At 43.1% G+C, this 13078-nt stretch overlaps 6 protein-coding genes across 6 annotated transcripts; 3 read left to right on the top strand and 3 right to left on the bottom strand.

Moving 5' to 3' along the window:
- Positions 1 to 44: 44 nt before the first annotated feature.
- On the bottom strand, positions 45 to 1327 carry EAF02_002567 (uncharacterized protein). The gene is made up of 3 exons (XM_038898615.1): positions 960 to 1327; positions 839 to 905; positions 45 to 795 (listed from the first exon to the last, which is right to left on the bottom strand). The coding sequence occupies exons 1-3, from the start codon at positions 1031 to 1033 to the stop codon at positions 103 to 105; spliced, it is 834 nt and encodes a 277-aa protein (XP_038760903.1). The 5' UTR covers positions 1034 to 1327; the 3' UTR covers positions 45 to 102.
- Positions 1328 to 2392: 1065 nt separating this feature from the next.
- On the top strand, positions 2393 to 3772 carry EAF02_002566 (uncharacterized protein; the record flags this gene model as incomplete). Its single annotated transcript, XM_038898614.1, has 3 exons — positions 2393 to 2580; positions 2703 to 3473; positions 3625 to 3772. 3 exons carry the CDS (start codon positions 2393 to 2395, stop codon positions 3770 to 3772), a joined length of 1107 nt encoding a protein of 368 aa, XP_038760902.1.
- Positions 3773 to 3943: 171 nt separating this feature from the next.
- EAF02_002565 (uncharacterized protein) lies at positions 3944 to 5807 on the bottom strand (the record flags this gene model as incomplete). The annotated part of the gene is made up of 3 exons (XM_038898613.1): positions 3944 to 5166; positions 5235 to 5403; positions 5454 to 5807. 3 exons carry the CDS (start codon positions 5805 to 5807, stop codon positions 3944 to 3946), a joined length of 1746 nt encoding a protein of 581 aa, XP_038760901.1.
- Positions 5808 to 6331: 524 nt separating this feature from the next.
- On the top strand, positions 6332 to 6857 carry EAF02_002564 (uncharacterized protein; the record flags this gene model as incomplete). The annotated part of the gene is made up of 2 exons (XM_038898612.1): positions 6332 to 6429; positions 6656 to 6857. 2 exons carry the CDS (start codon positions 6332 to 6334, stop codon positions 6855 to 6857), a joined length of 300 nt encoding a protein of 99 aa, XP_038760900.1.
- A 357-nt stretch (positions 6858 to 7214) lies between these two features.
- On the bottom strand, positions 7215 to 10010 carry EAF02_002563 (uncharacterized protein; the record flags this gene model as incomplete). The annotated part of the gene is made up of 3 exons (XM_038898611.1): positions 7215 to 8902; positions 8958 to 9698; positions 9758 to 10010. 3 exons carry the CDS (start codon positions 10008 to 10010, stop codon positions 7215 to 7217), a joined length of 2682 nt encoding a protein of 893 aa, XP_038760899.1.
- A 516-nt stretch (positions 10011 to 10526) lies between these two features.
- Positions 10527 to 12275, top strand: EAF02_002562 (uncharacterized protein; the record flags this gene model as incomplete). Its single annotated transcript, XM_038898610.1, has 4 exons — positions 10527 to 10975; positions 11121 to 11248; positions 11308 to 11747; positions 11780 to 12275. Exons 1-4 carry the CDS (start codon positions 10855 to 10857, stop codon positions 12273 to 12275), a joined length of 1185 nt encoding a protein of 394 aa, XP_038760898.1. The 5' UTR covers positions 10527 to 10854.
- Positions 12276 to 13078: the final 803 nt, after the last annotated feature.

The following is a 13078-nucleotide window of genomic DNA, read 5'->3' as shown; positions in this document are numbered from 1 at the left end:
CATGATTCACCACTATGCTCTTGGTTCAGTTGGAAACGTTGGTATAATACATATTATCTTTACAAATTAATAGTATATCAGGCAATTCGACTATGTCATCACTCATTCGCCAACGTCGCAACTATTAGAGATCTCCTCATACTTCTTATAATTCTCCCCGTAAGCCTCGATCTTCGCCATGATCGCCTTATAAGCATCGCTGCCAATCACTACTCGCAAAGGTGGATCCGATAGTGTAGCAAGTTTGTACATTGCCTTCGCACCTTTCTCTGGATCTCCAGCTTGAGTGCCGTTCCTCTTTTCCATTGCTTCCTTGGCATTCAGATGATCATACGCAGGGTTTCGTTTCTCGGGAAATTGCATAGATCTTCCAGCCCAATCAGTTCGGAATCCACCTGGCTCAACACAAGTGAACTTGATGTTCCATTCCGGCTTCACTTCTTGACTAATACTTTCAGTGAAGCCCTCGACTGCCCATTTACTTGCACAGTAAATGCTGAAAAAAGGCACGCCTCTTTGACCTCCAATACTAGTGACTTGTTGAATGAGGCCGCCACATGGCTTTTGGTTTCGCATTACCTCCATTGCCTTTTTGGTCACGGCAAGAAGGCCGAAGAAGTTTACCTCCATCTGAGTGCGAGCTTGTTGCTCACTGACTTCTTCAAAGACACCGGCAAGGCCGTATCCTGCATTGTTGACGACTACATCGACGCGGCCAAATTTATCGGTTGCGGATTTGAAAGAGTTCTCAATGTCAGATTGACTAGTTACATCAAGTTTGAGGGCTAGAAAGTTCTGCTGTATTAGAGAGCTCCATCTTATGTGGCAGAGATAGTACCTTTTCACTTGTCCCCTCGAACTTTAAAGTCTCGGGCTTACGAGCAGTTGCGACGGCGATATCCCCTCTAGGTTGAGATCAGTTAAGCTTTATTTTACAGCATTTTTCAAAGAGAGCTTACTTATCGAGAACCTCTTGGACGAGATGGTTTCCGAACCCGGTAGAAGTACCAGTGATGAAAAAGACTCTGGGCATGATTGTTGCAGTTGAAAGAAGAGGTGTAGCTGGCTGGTTATAGAGTGCTTCGTCTAGATTTCTTACATGAGAATAATTTCAACAATGATACTCACCACGCATGTCAACCAGCTATGCATATATACATCAGGGTTGGTATTAGGGCCGGATTTAGGGGGGGCAAACTCTAGCAGAAGCACAAGTGGGAAACTGAACGACGTCATGATTAAGTCATTAGCCGTTGCCCAGATTCCATGCGTCACTACTCCTTCTATGACTTAGTTGAATAGCTTATGGAACTACCTAGGTATTTGGTATTGACTTTGTCCCATCACAACTATTTACAATGATACGAGAGAATTGAGGACTGGAGCATGTGGGGTGTAAGTAAAAGCGGTGAAAGGAAAGGCAAAATCCAATTCCGGCTCAACTTCTTATTACAATTGATTCATTACAGACAAGAAGAAGATGACTTCGAGTTTGTGGGGGGATGGGTTCGATGCGTCTCAAGCTATACAAACAGACGTTGATGTTCAAGATCGATAAGGAGCTCAGTCTTATACTTCGTCAGGTTTTAAGATAGCGCTACCATCCACATTTCTTCTGTTCACCGAGAAGGCCAATCGTGATTACTATACTCGTGCAGCCAGAAAGTGTACAACTCTGAAGCTGGATGCATATACCACAAGATGATAAACTGCAAGACAATCAACCTGGTTTTCTCAGTCTCAGAGTTATGTACTTTCCAGCCATATAAGTATTTAGACTAATACAATAAAAAGATCAATAAACAAAGTCAGAAAATATACAACCCCGAAGCTAAATGTATATATATGAAAAAGTAATAAAAAATGAAGTGATTAGTAACTCATATTTAGATGAAGCATCATCCACTTCCTAGCTGAATGTATTTGCATCGATGCAATAGAAAGATCGATAAACACAATACTCGTACAATCAGAAAGTATACAGCTCCCAAGCTAGATGCATATATCAAAAGGTAGTAAAATACAAGATGATTGGTGACCCATATTTAGATGGAGTATCATATACTTTCCAGTCGCACGAGTATTTAGATTAATATAACAGAAAGATTAATAAACACAGTATTTGTACAACCAGAAAGTATACAATTCTAGAGCTACGAGTATTTAAATCGATATCATAGAAAGATTAATAAACACAATACATGTGTCGCTTTTCGTCACCTGCATTAGTCTCGGAAGGCCGACGATTATCGCACAGCTATTATAATATATTCCATTGTAATATATTCTGTAAAAGTATATATTGAACGATAACCTCCTCCAAAAGCTCAACTTCTCAACTCCAGCTCCATCTATCTCATCCCCAAACCACTCACCCGAAGCAGCTTCCAAAATGCATGTCAAAGATCTCCCCTCCTTCAAAGATATGCCCCCAGTCGCGGGAATGCCTCATGGAACGGCATGGGGTCTCTTTGACAAAAACGGCGAGCGAGATGATTGTGGTACTCTAAATTTACTCACGCCCGAGAATACACTCGAAGCAAGCAAGGAGATTAAGTCTGGCAGAAGTGTTGCATTGAAGTGTGTCTTATTCTCATTCTTTCCCCTTCCTATCTATCCCGTACCTCACTTTTCCATCCGATGATCACCAGGAGAGGAAAATAATAATGCACGTATACTAACATCTGCTTGCTCTCAAAAAGTTGGTCTCAAGACCGCATTCACGAGCCTGGATTCAATCGTGATAGTCCGAACCACACAATTCGAGATCTGGCTGAATTTGGTATCAAAGCGTATGATGATGTGATATCCATCAATACGCAAAGCGGTTCTCAATGGGATGGATTTCGTTCGTCTTCCCCATTCCCTTTTTCCATTCAACATATCACATACACTGCATGCCCCTCTCCACCCCCACCTCCACTCCACAATCCAATCTTCCCAACTCAAGTTAACAAGACTCGTGAAGGTCACTGGGCCCACCAAGCCACATCCCTCTACTATAACAACCTGCCCCATTCCGAAATCAGCTCTCCCGTCCCAGGAACCCCATGCAAAAACGGAATCGACGCCTGGACCACCCGCGGCGGCATCGTCGGACGCGCCGTCCTAATCGACTATGTAGCCTACGCTCATCGCCACAATATCTCCTATTCCCCGGTCACGAGACACGAAATTAGTGTTGAGACAATCGAGAAAATTGCAAAGGAACAAGGAGTCGTATTCAAAGAAGCGGACATCTTGATTGTGAGGAGTGGGTTTGTGAAATGGTATGAGGAGGCGAGTACCGAAGAGCGCATTCGAGGTGCGAAAAACGCCCATGAATTCGTAGGCGTGAAGGCATGTGAAGAAACAGTGAAATGGATATGGAATCAACATTTTTCTGCCGTAGCGGGTGATACGGTTGGGTTTGAGAGTTGGCCACCAGAGGCAAATACGGGGTTGGTTTTGCATGATTGGTTGTTGGCTTTGTTGTGAGTTTATGTTATTTACTTCTCTCTTTTCCCCCTTCTCTTCCGTCTCAAATCAAACCGCTCTCCGCCCTAGTCCCGAGCAAACATCAGACTATTTACTATCTTTCCATCCCTCCACCCACGTCAACATCAAACTGACTTCCCTGCCAAGCGGTTTTCCAATAGGAGAACTCTGGAATCTCGAAGAATTGGCAAAAGTATGCGCGAAGCAGAATCGATACTCTTTCTTCTTCACTAGTGCGCCGTTGAACTTTCCTGGTGGGGTAGCGAGTCCACCAAATGCTGTTGCTATCTTTTAGTTATGAAGTCATGAGAGTGAGGAAATGAATTGGTTGAAGATAACGAGAGGTGGAAAGGGGGACAGAGTGGTAATTGTAGTTGGATTTTCTTCAGATCTGTTCCCAATTCATCCTAGTCAATGAATTTTTACCCAAGATATGCTTTGATCCATTTCCCCCATGAGTCTGTATCTATACCTCCCTCTTGCCCACTGCTCCCAAATTAACCACATTCCTCAAATTGCCAAACGGCAAAACATCACTGATTCTCTTCGAACCACTCAACCACATAACCAATCTATCTACTCCGCATCCCCATCCACCAGTAGGTGGTAATCCGACCTCCAACGCTTGGATATATCCTTCATCCACTTTATCCATCGGATTCTCTATATCTTTAAACTTCAACTGCTCTCTGAACTTATATCTTTGTTCGAATGGTGAATTTTCCTCCTCGTACATATTCGCTATCTCTTGATGCTGAATGAATAGTTCCACGCGCGCGGAGACAAGCTGGTTGGTTTTGGGATCGAGGAATGATTTGGAAAGGGGTGCCATGGAGGAAGGATGGTGCATGATAAATGTTGGTTCTGAGCAATGGGGCTCGATGTAGAGGGATGCAAGTTTATCTAGGAGACGAGGAAGGGTTGGGTTTTCGGGGACTTCGAGACTATGCTTTGTAAAGAGTTCGAGAAGGTCGTTTATGGCGTCATTTTTCTGGAGATCTGGTAGCTTTTCCCCAAGTGCAGCTTCGACTGCGGGTATGAATTCGATTCGTTTAAAGGGTTTTGTGTATAGATCCTCTTCGAAGGGTGGAAGATTTGCGAAAGGCATGTATTTGACTTGTTGAGGATCATCACGCAACCCATTGACAAGCCTTACAAGGCCTGAAATTAACTTCTCAGTCATGGAAATAAGATCCTCGAGGTCGGCATATGCTTTGTAAAATTCACAAGTTGTGAATTCCGGGTTATGTATCGCATCAAGACCTTCATTTCTGAATGCAGGACCAATCTCGAAAACTCGATCTAAACCACCAATAACCAAACGTTTCAACCATAACTCAGGAGCTATTCTCAGAGTCAACTGTTTTTCGGGGAACTCCGTTGCATTCGTTTTGAATGGTTGAGCCATGGCACCTGAAGCCTTTTCGGCAAGAATTGGTGTTTGAAATTCGAGAAAAATATCTTGGACTAGGAAATCACGGATATTGTGTGTTGATTTTGGACCGAAGTCGTAAATAGCAGCAACATCATTGTTGACAAGAAGATCAAATGTCGATTGCGAATAAGACTTTCTGGATCTCCAACTTTTTGCGGGTACTGGTGCCAGACTTGGAGTCAATACTCTAGGTATTTCGATCAATCTGAGAGTGGAAAATCCATTTTCTTTTCGAATCGGGTAACCAGTTGCAGCTGTTATATGTTAGATTCACAAACAATATGAAACACATAAAATCTTCACTCACAAATCATATCTCCACGTTGCATCAGGTAGGTTAAGTTTTCGAAGGAAATCAGTGATTGCACATTGACATCTTGGTTTTTGAGAATCATCCCAGATTCAGCTTCTAATTGAATTGAATAACCATCTTCTATTATATTCATAAAGACAAGCTTAGAGCCAAGCTTTCGTATACTTCCAATTCTAACCTACAAAAATCAACTCCTATTCATTCTCTGCTTCGAAGATGGTTCCTTACCATGCAACGTAAGAGCAATGGCTTCATCACTATCCACACCTGGTAACATTTCCGCACATTCTCAAGACAACTTTTCACACCGATGCGATTTACCAACCTTTTGATTCTAGGATATTGAAGAGCGCCAGCTAACTGAAGTTTTTTTATCCTAGTTTCGGTGGGATCTAAACCTTCCTTCAACTCTACTCTAGGAATCTTGATGCTCTCATCTGTCTCGCAGTAGGGCCTCTTCGACCTCTCACTGCGTAAAGAGTAATGTGTGGAAAAGAGTCGTGCATATGCAGCTGGTTTTACCGGAAGAATATCATGATAGAGGTAGGGTCTAAGAAACCGAAGACCAGTAAGTGAACTCATTCTATATTCTTTAAAGCGACTCAATTAGCTTAAATTCAACAGAAAACAATGTGAAATCAAATGAAGATATAAATATTGAGTTTTTTCAGACAACGGATCGATGTGAGATCAACCACTCTCCCGAAGAAGGGTGTCAGTCGCAACGGTTCTAATGTTATATGGAAATCATCATATTAAACTCATAGTGGGATTGAGCCAATAGAGCAAGGAAGAAATATTTATACATACCAATTAATCATTACACTCTCTCAGACCAATTGTTGGTAAATAAGAGAGTGTTATTGTTGACGAAGGAATTGATGGAATTATTCGAAGCTCAGCTTCGAGTTTTATCTTCCAAAAAATGTGTATCTCCGGAACAATGATTTACCGACGCTAGTTGAGCTTTCCCTTCAAAGTTCATCCACCTAGGATTGAATCGAAGATATCAAACCAAAGAAGCCCAAATCTATTCGATATTAATACATCTCTCTCATATACGAATAAAACATCTCCCAACTTCACACACATAAAATACCGCAATCATGTCGATGTTCGGAATGGGTCGTCCTCAACCATCCTCGCAGGAGAAAATCGCTGCTGCTGAGCAAGAGATGGATTTGATTACCGATATGTTCAACAAGTACGTTGTCAATGAATTCATTTATCATTGGGGGCAGACCCCCAAAATCCCACAGCTCGTTGCACTCGGCTTTTTATAGCTATATTCCATACTCAAACAATCTACCTTCACGGCAGTGGCTCAGGGAGGGGTAGCGGAGCGTCATTGCCCCAGAAGCTGGGGATGGCTTCGTTTTTACTTGGAATACCTGCATGATTTTAACCCATGCTAATAATTTCGCTTCTAGACTCAGTCAATCCTGCATCAAAAAGTGCATTCCCAAAGATTACCGCGAGGGAGAACTCAACAAAGGCGAAGGCGTCTGTATCGACCGCTGCGCATCCAAATTTTTCGACGTCCAAATGAAGATTTCCGAGTTATTACAAGCTGAGGCCGCAGCCAAGGGAGCTGGTGGTGGTGGATTCGGAGGTGGTGGATTTGGAATGTAAAGTTAAAGATATCTATGAAGAGAGGTTGAGGAAGTTGTGTATTATTGAGCCGGTCCATTTGGGTAAACAAATGATGCAAAGATGACATTATGATGAAAAGGCAGGCACGAAAAGGACTCCACCAGAATACGTCGAGGCTATGAAGAATATTTTTGGGTGATGATAAGCTCATTGATGTTAATATTGTACAATAGAATGTGGTATAAGGATCACACAAGGTGGCTTTTTAAGTCCACTGCCCCCATCTCTAAAACTCCAATCCATACTACCATGCTCAGATAAATATAAATGCTTGATGGGTATTCCCAAAACGCCTGCTAAATGAATCTCCTCGGATCAACAAGGTTGATATAAAATTCAAGGATTTCTTGGTGCCACAATATTTGGTCCAGTACCAATTCCCGTAATAGAGCGAACAAGCCAATGAGCCCAACTTTCCTTTCTAAAAATGTTTTCCAGTTCATCTGCTCTTGCCTCCAGATCATCTACCTGTCTTTCAAATTGAGATACTCCATCCTCTACATCCTGTACTTTTGACACAAGAGAATTGAGCTCGTACTCAAGTTTGGCTCCAAGGACTTCAATATCCTTGAGAGTTTCTGTAACATGTGATCGTTCTTCACCGAGGAAATCCTGTGTATTATTCCTTAAATCTTGGTATTCTTCGCTCAACTGCATGTGTAACTCCTGAAACCTTTCCTGGTCAAGAGCTGCTTGATCGTCTAAATGGTTGATCCCGTCGATTTTCCTCTGTACCCATGGGCATAGATTATTTTGAAGGTCCAATATCTTCTCGTATATTCGTTTATAATCCTCGTTGAGTAATTTGTGATTTTGTAAAGCGAGCCAGTCATCTGATTCGTCAAACTTGTCAGTAATACCAACAGGTTCCCAGGTTAGAACAGCGTCTTCGGCATCACTGAAAGACACATGACGCTGTAATTGATCTTCGTAACGATGTCTCCTAGAATGGGATGCATCGGAAACACTATGCCGACGATGAAGTATCGCCACAAAATTATGATTATCACTACGTTCTGCTTCTAGAACTGGGCCTTCTAGGTCACCCTCGCCACAAATGGACCCTGAAATAGAAGGCTCCTTTGCGACAAGTTCACGACGAATTTCTTGCGCCTGTGCCTGCCATTGTTCTTCGGCTTCCACGGCTTTCCTTTCCTCCAATTGTGTAGCAGTTAAAATTTGGGTGACACCTGGTAAGCTTGTCTTGGAATTGCCAGGGGGTGATTCGCTATCACTTTCGCGTAGCCCAGCTTGCGCTAATCCATTTACGAAGTCTTTAGTTTTTGGAAGCCCATTTTCATATTCTCCTGGTTTGGTTTTCCAACTAAATGCTTTATTGATTGTCGGGCTAGATGGTGTGCCCATTCCATGAGGTGTTGCAGTCAGATGTCCCGGGCTAAAATAACCACCGTTCTCATCGAATTCACGAATTTCGTCTTTCGATTGTTTACTGTTATGACCGCGTAGGCCAACAGCATCCTTAATTCGTCCAAACCCTTGCTTAGCCTCACTCATTTTGCCGGTAGCTTTCTTGAAAACAGCTTTATGGAGTTGGATTTCTCGATCGTTTGGTGTTTCCAACATGCTCGTGGCCGATCCTGGCGGCTGTGCGGAGTATATTTCATCGGAGACTTCTTTCTTGCGGATATCTACATCATCCTCTGGTGGCATTGAATCAGCTCTGCTGTGAGACCACATGTACCCGCCGTGGTCATCCTTTGTAAATGACATGTGAGCCGCAGCGGGCTCTGATTTTCCGTGATCATCGGCACCCGTCCGTCTTGATTTTCCATACCATAGCCATTTGGATCTTGCTCCGTGTATCAAACTTATGAAGCGCTCTAAATCCCAGGTTTCAATGTCAGCAATACCAGATTTATCACGACCAACCATTCCCATAACCATTTCACCACTCTTCCCACTGACTTCTGCAAGGGTCGATTTGACTGCTTTTGGAACTGCCCAACCTTCTCCCGCAGCACCTTTCGCAAGTACTTTGATTGCAATCTCCTGTAATGTGTGGCCTATCTAATCTCCTAGTACGCTCCATCTTCTGGGACTTTTGAAAATAAGCAATACCACGCTTGAGACTAACAACATCGAATGCGTCCTTCGCCACCGGGGCTCCATAGTAGTTGAGTCGATTTCTAGCACCCATGAGTAACCCTAGGAGTGCGGCCACAGTAGTCGGACCCAAGATTCCATCGGAGGGTTCAATGTTATAGTATTCGGATCCAATCTCGGTCCACCAATCATTTATCGCTCTCTCCGTAACGTCGCAGAGACAGCCGTCCGCATATTCCTGTTCTAATATTCCAAATATCATTAGGGCGACTTGACAAAGTTTCACTAATTCGATGACAGCGCCATAGAGAGGTATTCGATCGCTCGTCCTGTATAATTGGAAGAATTTGGCTTGTGTGGCAGCGGCCGGGGCTTGAAGACTCATGCCGGATCGTCCAGAACATCCTAACCTCTTCAAATTCTCGTTGACAATAAAATCTTCCCTATGCTTCCTTACATCTCCATTCGGCACAGGAATAACATTTAGGCCAGAAGGAAAACTGCTCAAATTTGTCACCATCAATGTTCCCAACGGCGTGTCCTTAGGCCTGGCGTGGTATTGGGAAATGGCGTTGAAATAAACTCGAAGTCTCGGATTCCATGTCTCCTTATCTGCAGGTATCCCCAGCACGCCTACTTGAATCCTGTGTCTGTCATCTCCTGTATAGGTCGTAATAACGAAAGTAGGATGGACTCTCGAACATGCCCATTGCTCAACAAGATAGATTTCGTAGCCTCTGAGTTCTCCGTGACGTTCTATCACTCCCGTTGCGCTGTCCTCTTCGAGATATCTGTTAAATTCATGCATTAGTAACTAATCCCGTAATTGATGGTGAGATTTTTCTCATGCCTGAAAGCAACCCGATCAGCGAATACATAAGGCTGCTTCGCATGTTCTGGTTTGTTGCCATTTGATGTGTTCGTTGCGCCATTGGCATTACCATTCTGTTTTGCTTGAGAGGTTGAACCACTTTTATAAGAATGAGAAGTCGTTCTGGAAAGGGTCAAAAGATCCTCTCTATTCATATTTGGATCATATGCATGAGGAATAGAGAAACGAAAAGACATGTTATTCCCCTTTATGCCTTTGTCACCCTTCTGTCCTTTAGGTCCCTCAATTCACTAACTAGTAGGCTCTGCGCTGTGCTGCGGTACCCGTTACTGGGGTCCTTTGATGTGACGTCGATGGTGGAAGGGAAAACCTTCATTGCATTTCTCTTTCTCCCCAGCAGACGGACGGTAAATGATATATATAAGGAATTTCTCTCAATATACCTACCTACCTAGTATGTTTCATATGATCAAGAATAGATGTACATCTTTTTTTTGTTCTTTTGTTCTGAAGTCACATAACTTTGAGTTGCATTAATCATCCAAAGCAATCGGGATTTTGTGCTTTTGCCATCATTCCGGTTCATTCAAAGACGTGCGCGTGTGATTTGTGATTTGTGATTTATGATTGTGATTCAGCGGGACAAGGGAGAAAGCGAAACAAGGTCATTAATGATTAATAAGGTCATCCATCATCCTACCTGGTAGGTCTCTGAGTGTTCATCATCCCTGAACACCTTCTATAAGTGGGTAAAATTCACCTGTAGCTACCCTCCTACCCTAACAAATCATCATTCTCCAGGGTTCACCTGTAACTAGAAAAGGTATCAAATCCGATGAAGACCCGCCAAAGTTAACTGACAATCATATCGTACATGTCCTACAGACGACGAACCGTATCCAAATCCATAACATTTACCATATTACGACACTGACACCACTGAGTCTACATATACCTTTCCCACTATCATACACAATACACTGCGGACTTTTCACACTCGACTTCCATCTAGCATTTCAAGCGACATCGACAAAATTATTACATACCTATATCGAAAAGGCCAAGGCGGGGTGAATAGCTATGGATGTTCTTGAGAAGGAGATCATTAAGCTGCAGAGGGATTCCAGCTTTGATCAAAGTATTGAGGATGTGGACAAGATCATACAGCAACTGGAAAAAGCAAGAGATGCTATTGAATCAGGTACATATATCCAGAATCCCCGAAGAAGCAAGTCGGCGGCGGAACTTAGGGACATGAGGACCTGGAAACATTGCATGTCCCTATTTCCACTCCCATTTACTTTTTGACTACCATGTATGATCACTGAACAGTTACCTTCATCTAGAACCTCAATTCGCTTCCATAACTTTAACCAAACTCCAGCACCCATTGAAGAATGGTTTCGAGAAAGTTAATGATGATATAAAAAAGATCCATAAAGCACATGGTACCTACGGCAAAGCAGTGAACTCGGTGAGTGATGCATGCTTATGGTCTTACACACAACCTTGAGCTGACCATTATTTCCCTAGAATCTCCCAAAACAAACATTACTTAACGAAATCGATGCTCTTGCAAATCATACCGAACTCGTAAATCGAGCTATCACCATGCACCTTTTACGCGAAGGACAATTCGGAGTAGCATCAACATTCTACGAAGAGTTACAAACTATGAAAAAGAATGGCTCGGGTCCAGGAGCAGATCCAAATTTGTTTGCGCCAGAGGACGAGACTGTGGAGGAAGGACTCCAAGGCGAATTCGAAACCATGTATAATATATTACACCAGCTCAAAGAGCGGAACCTCCACCCAGCAATAGAATGGGCACAAAAGAACAGCAGAGAACTCGAAACTCGAGGTAGTAATCTTGAATTCGAACTCAGCAAACTCCAATTTGTTTGGTTGTTTCTGGGTCCCGAGGCAAACGGTCTCCCAGATGATGAAAATAATGGTCTACCAGGTGCACTTCAGTATGCTCGTGATTAATTCCTCGATTTCAAAGCCGGTTTCTCAGAGAAATTCAGCAACTTATCACAGCCATGGTCTTCGAATCTAATCTTCAAGAATCCCCTTATCGACAAACTTTCGACACCTCCAGCTCCTGGTCTGACGTCTGCACCTCCTTCACCCGCGAATTCTGTTCGCTTCTTGGCCTCTCGGCCGAATCTCCGCTTTATCTCGCTGCAACAGCCGGAGCCATCGCTCTCCCTACCCTCATAAAACTCGCTACAATCCAAAAAACAAAACGTACGAATTGGACAACGGATACAGAACTTGCGGTAGAGATACCGTTACCGAGAAGCATGATATTCCATCCAATTTTCGTATGTCCGGTCAGCAAGGAGCAAACGAATGAATCTAATCCGCCAATGATGTTACCTTGTGGCCATGTGGTTGCGAAGGAGAGTTTGCAGAAATTGAGTAAGGGTGGGAGATTCAAGTGTCCATATTGTCCAGTTGAGAGTCAGATGAAGGAGGCAAGGCAGATCTACTTGTAGGGTAAGGGGTGGAAGTGGGAATGGGGACGGGATTCTGATGAAGAGAAGTAATAGTTATTTTTAAGGATGGCGTTGGTTCTGGGTTATATATGGACGGCTGAAAGGTTAGGTGGGTTGGCATATGTTAGGATATGGCATTAAAGAACGGGATGGGATGGGGCGGAACAGGGCGTTTATGGGATATGGGCTACGGGACACACACATACATGTTACGATTGTTGAAGTGTATTTTTCAGATTGTGCAAGCAATGGAATAGCGATGAGCCGCGGAGAGGGATCTCCACACATTAGCATAAACTATCTACTCTACTTTGGATAGAAGAATGAATGAACGATATCACTATCGATATCCTTAATCTGAAATCAAGAGTTGAGTTTCTATCTCAATCGTGTCAGGAAGGGGGAAAGGGTCTAGAATATCATATCTAGACAATCATGAATGGCAAAACTTAACAAAGTACAATATATACCCAGCGAAGGTTAAAACATGTTGTCGCCAAAACAGCAGTAGAGAAAGTCGCAAAATCAATCGAGTAATCTAGAAGAAATCACGGTAATTGATTAATCAGATGTGCAACAAAAGTAGGTTGGTTGTCTTTCCTGTCTTTCTTGAAGCGGTGGAAATGGAGATGGAGATGAATGTGAAGGTGTCTTGAGGGGAGAGGGTGAGGATGTGAGGTGTGATTTTGAGGTGAGATGAAGCAAAAGTAAGTAGGGAGAGTAAAGAGAAGACCGAGGGAAGTTTGGAAAGACTGTGAAGTGAGGTCTAAGTTCGATTCGAGGCGATTAGCGAGAAATGACGA

This window comes from Botrytis sinoallii, assembly GCF_014898435.1.
Source record: "Botrytis sinoallii strain Bc 23 chromosome Unknown BSIN_004, whole genome shotgun sequence".
Taxonomy (NCBI): Eukaryota; Fungi; Ascomycota; class Leotiomycetes; order Helotiales; family Sclerotiniaceae; genus Botrytis; species Botrytis sinoallii.
Note: the sequence above shows the minus strand (reverse complement) of the source record. Positions and strands in the feature narration are given on the sequence as shown.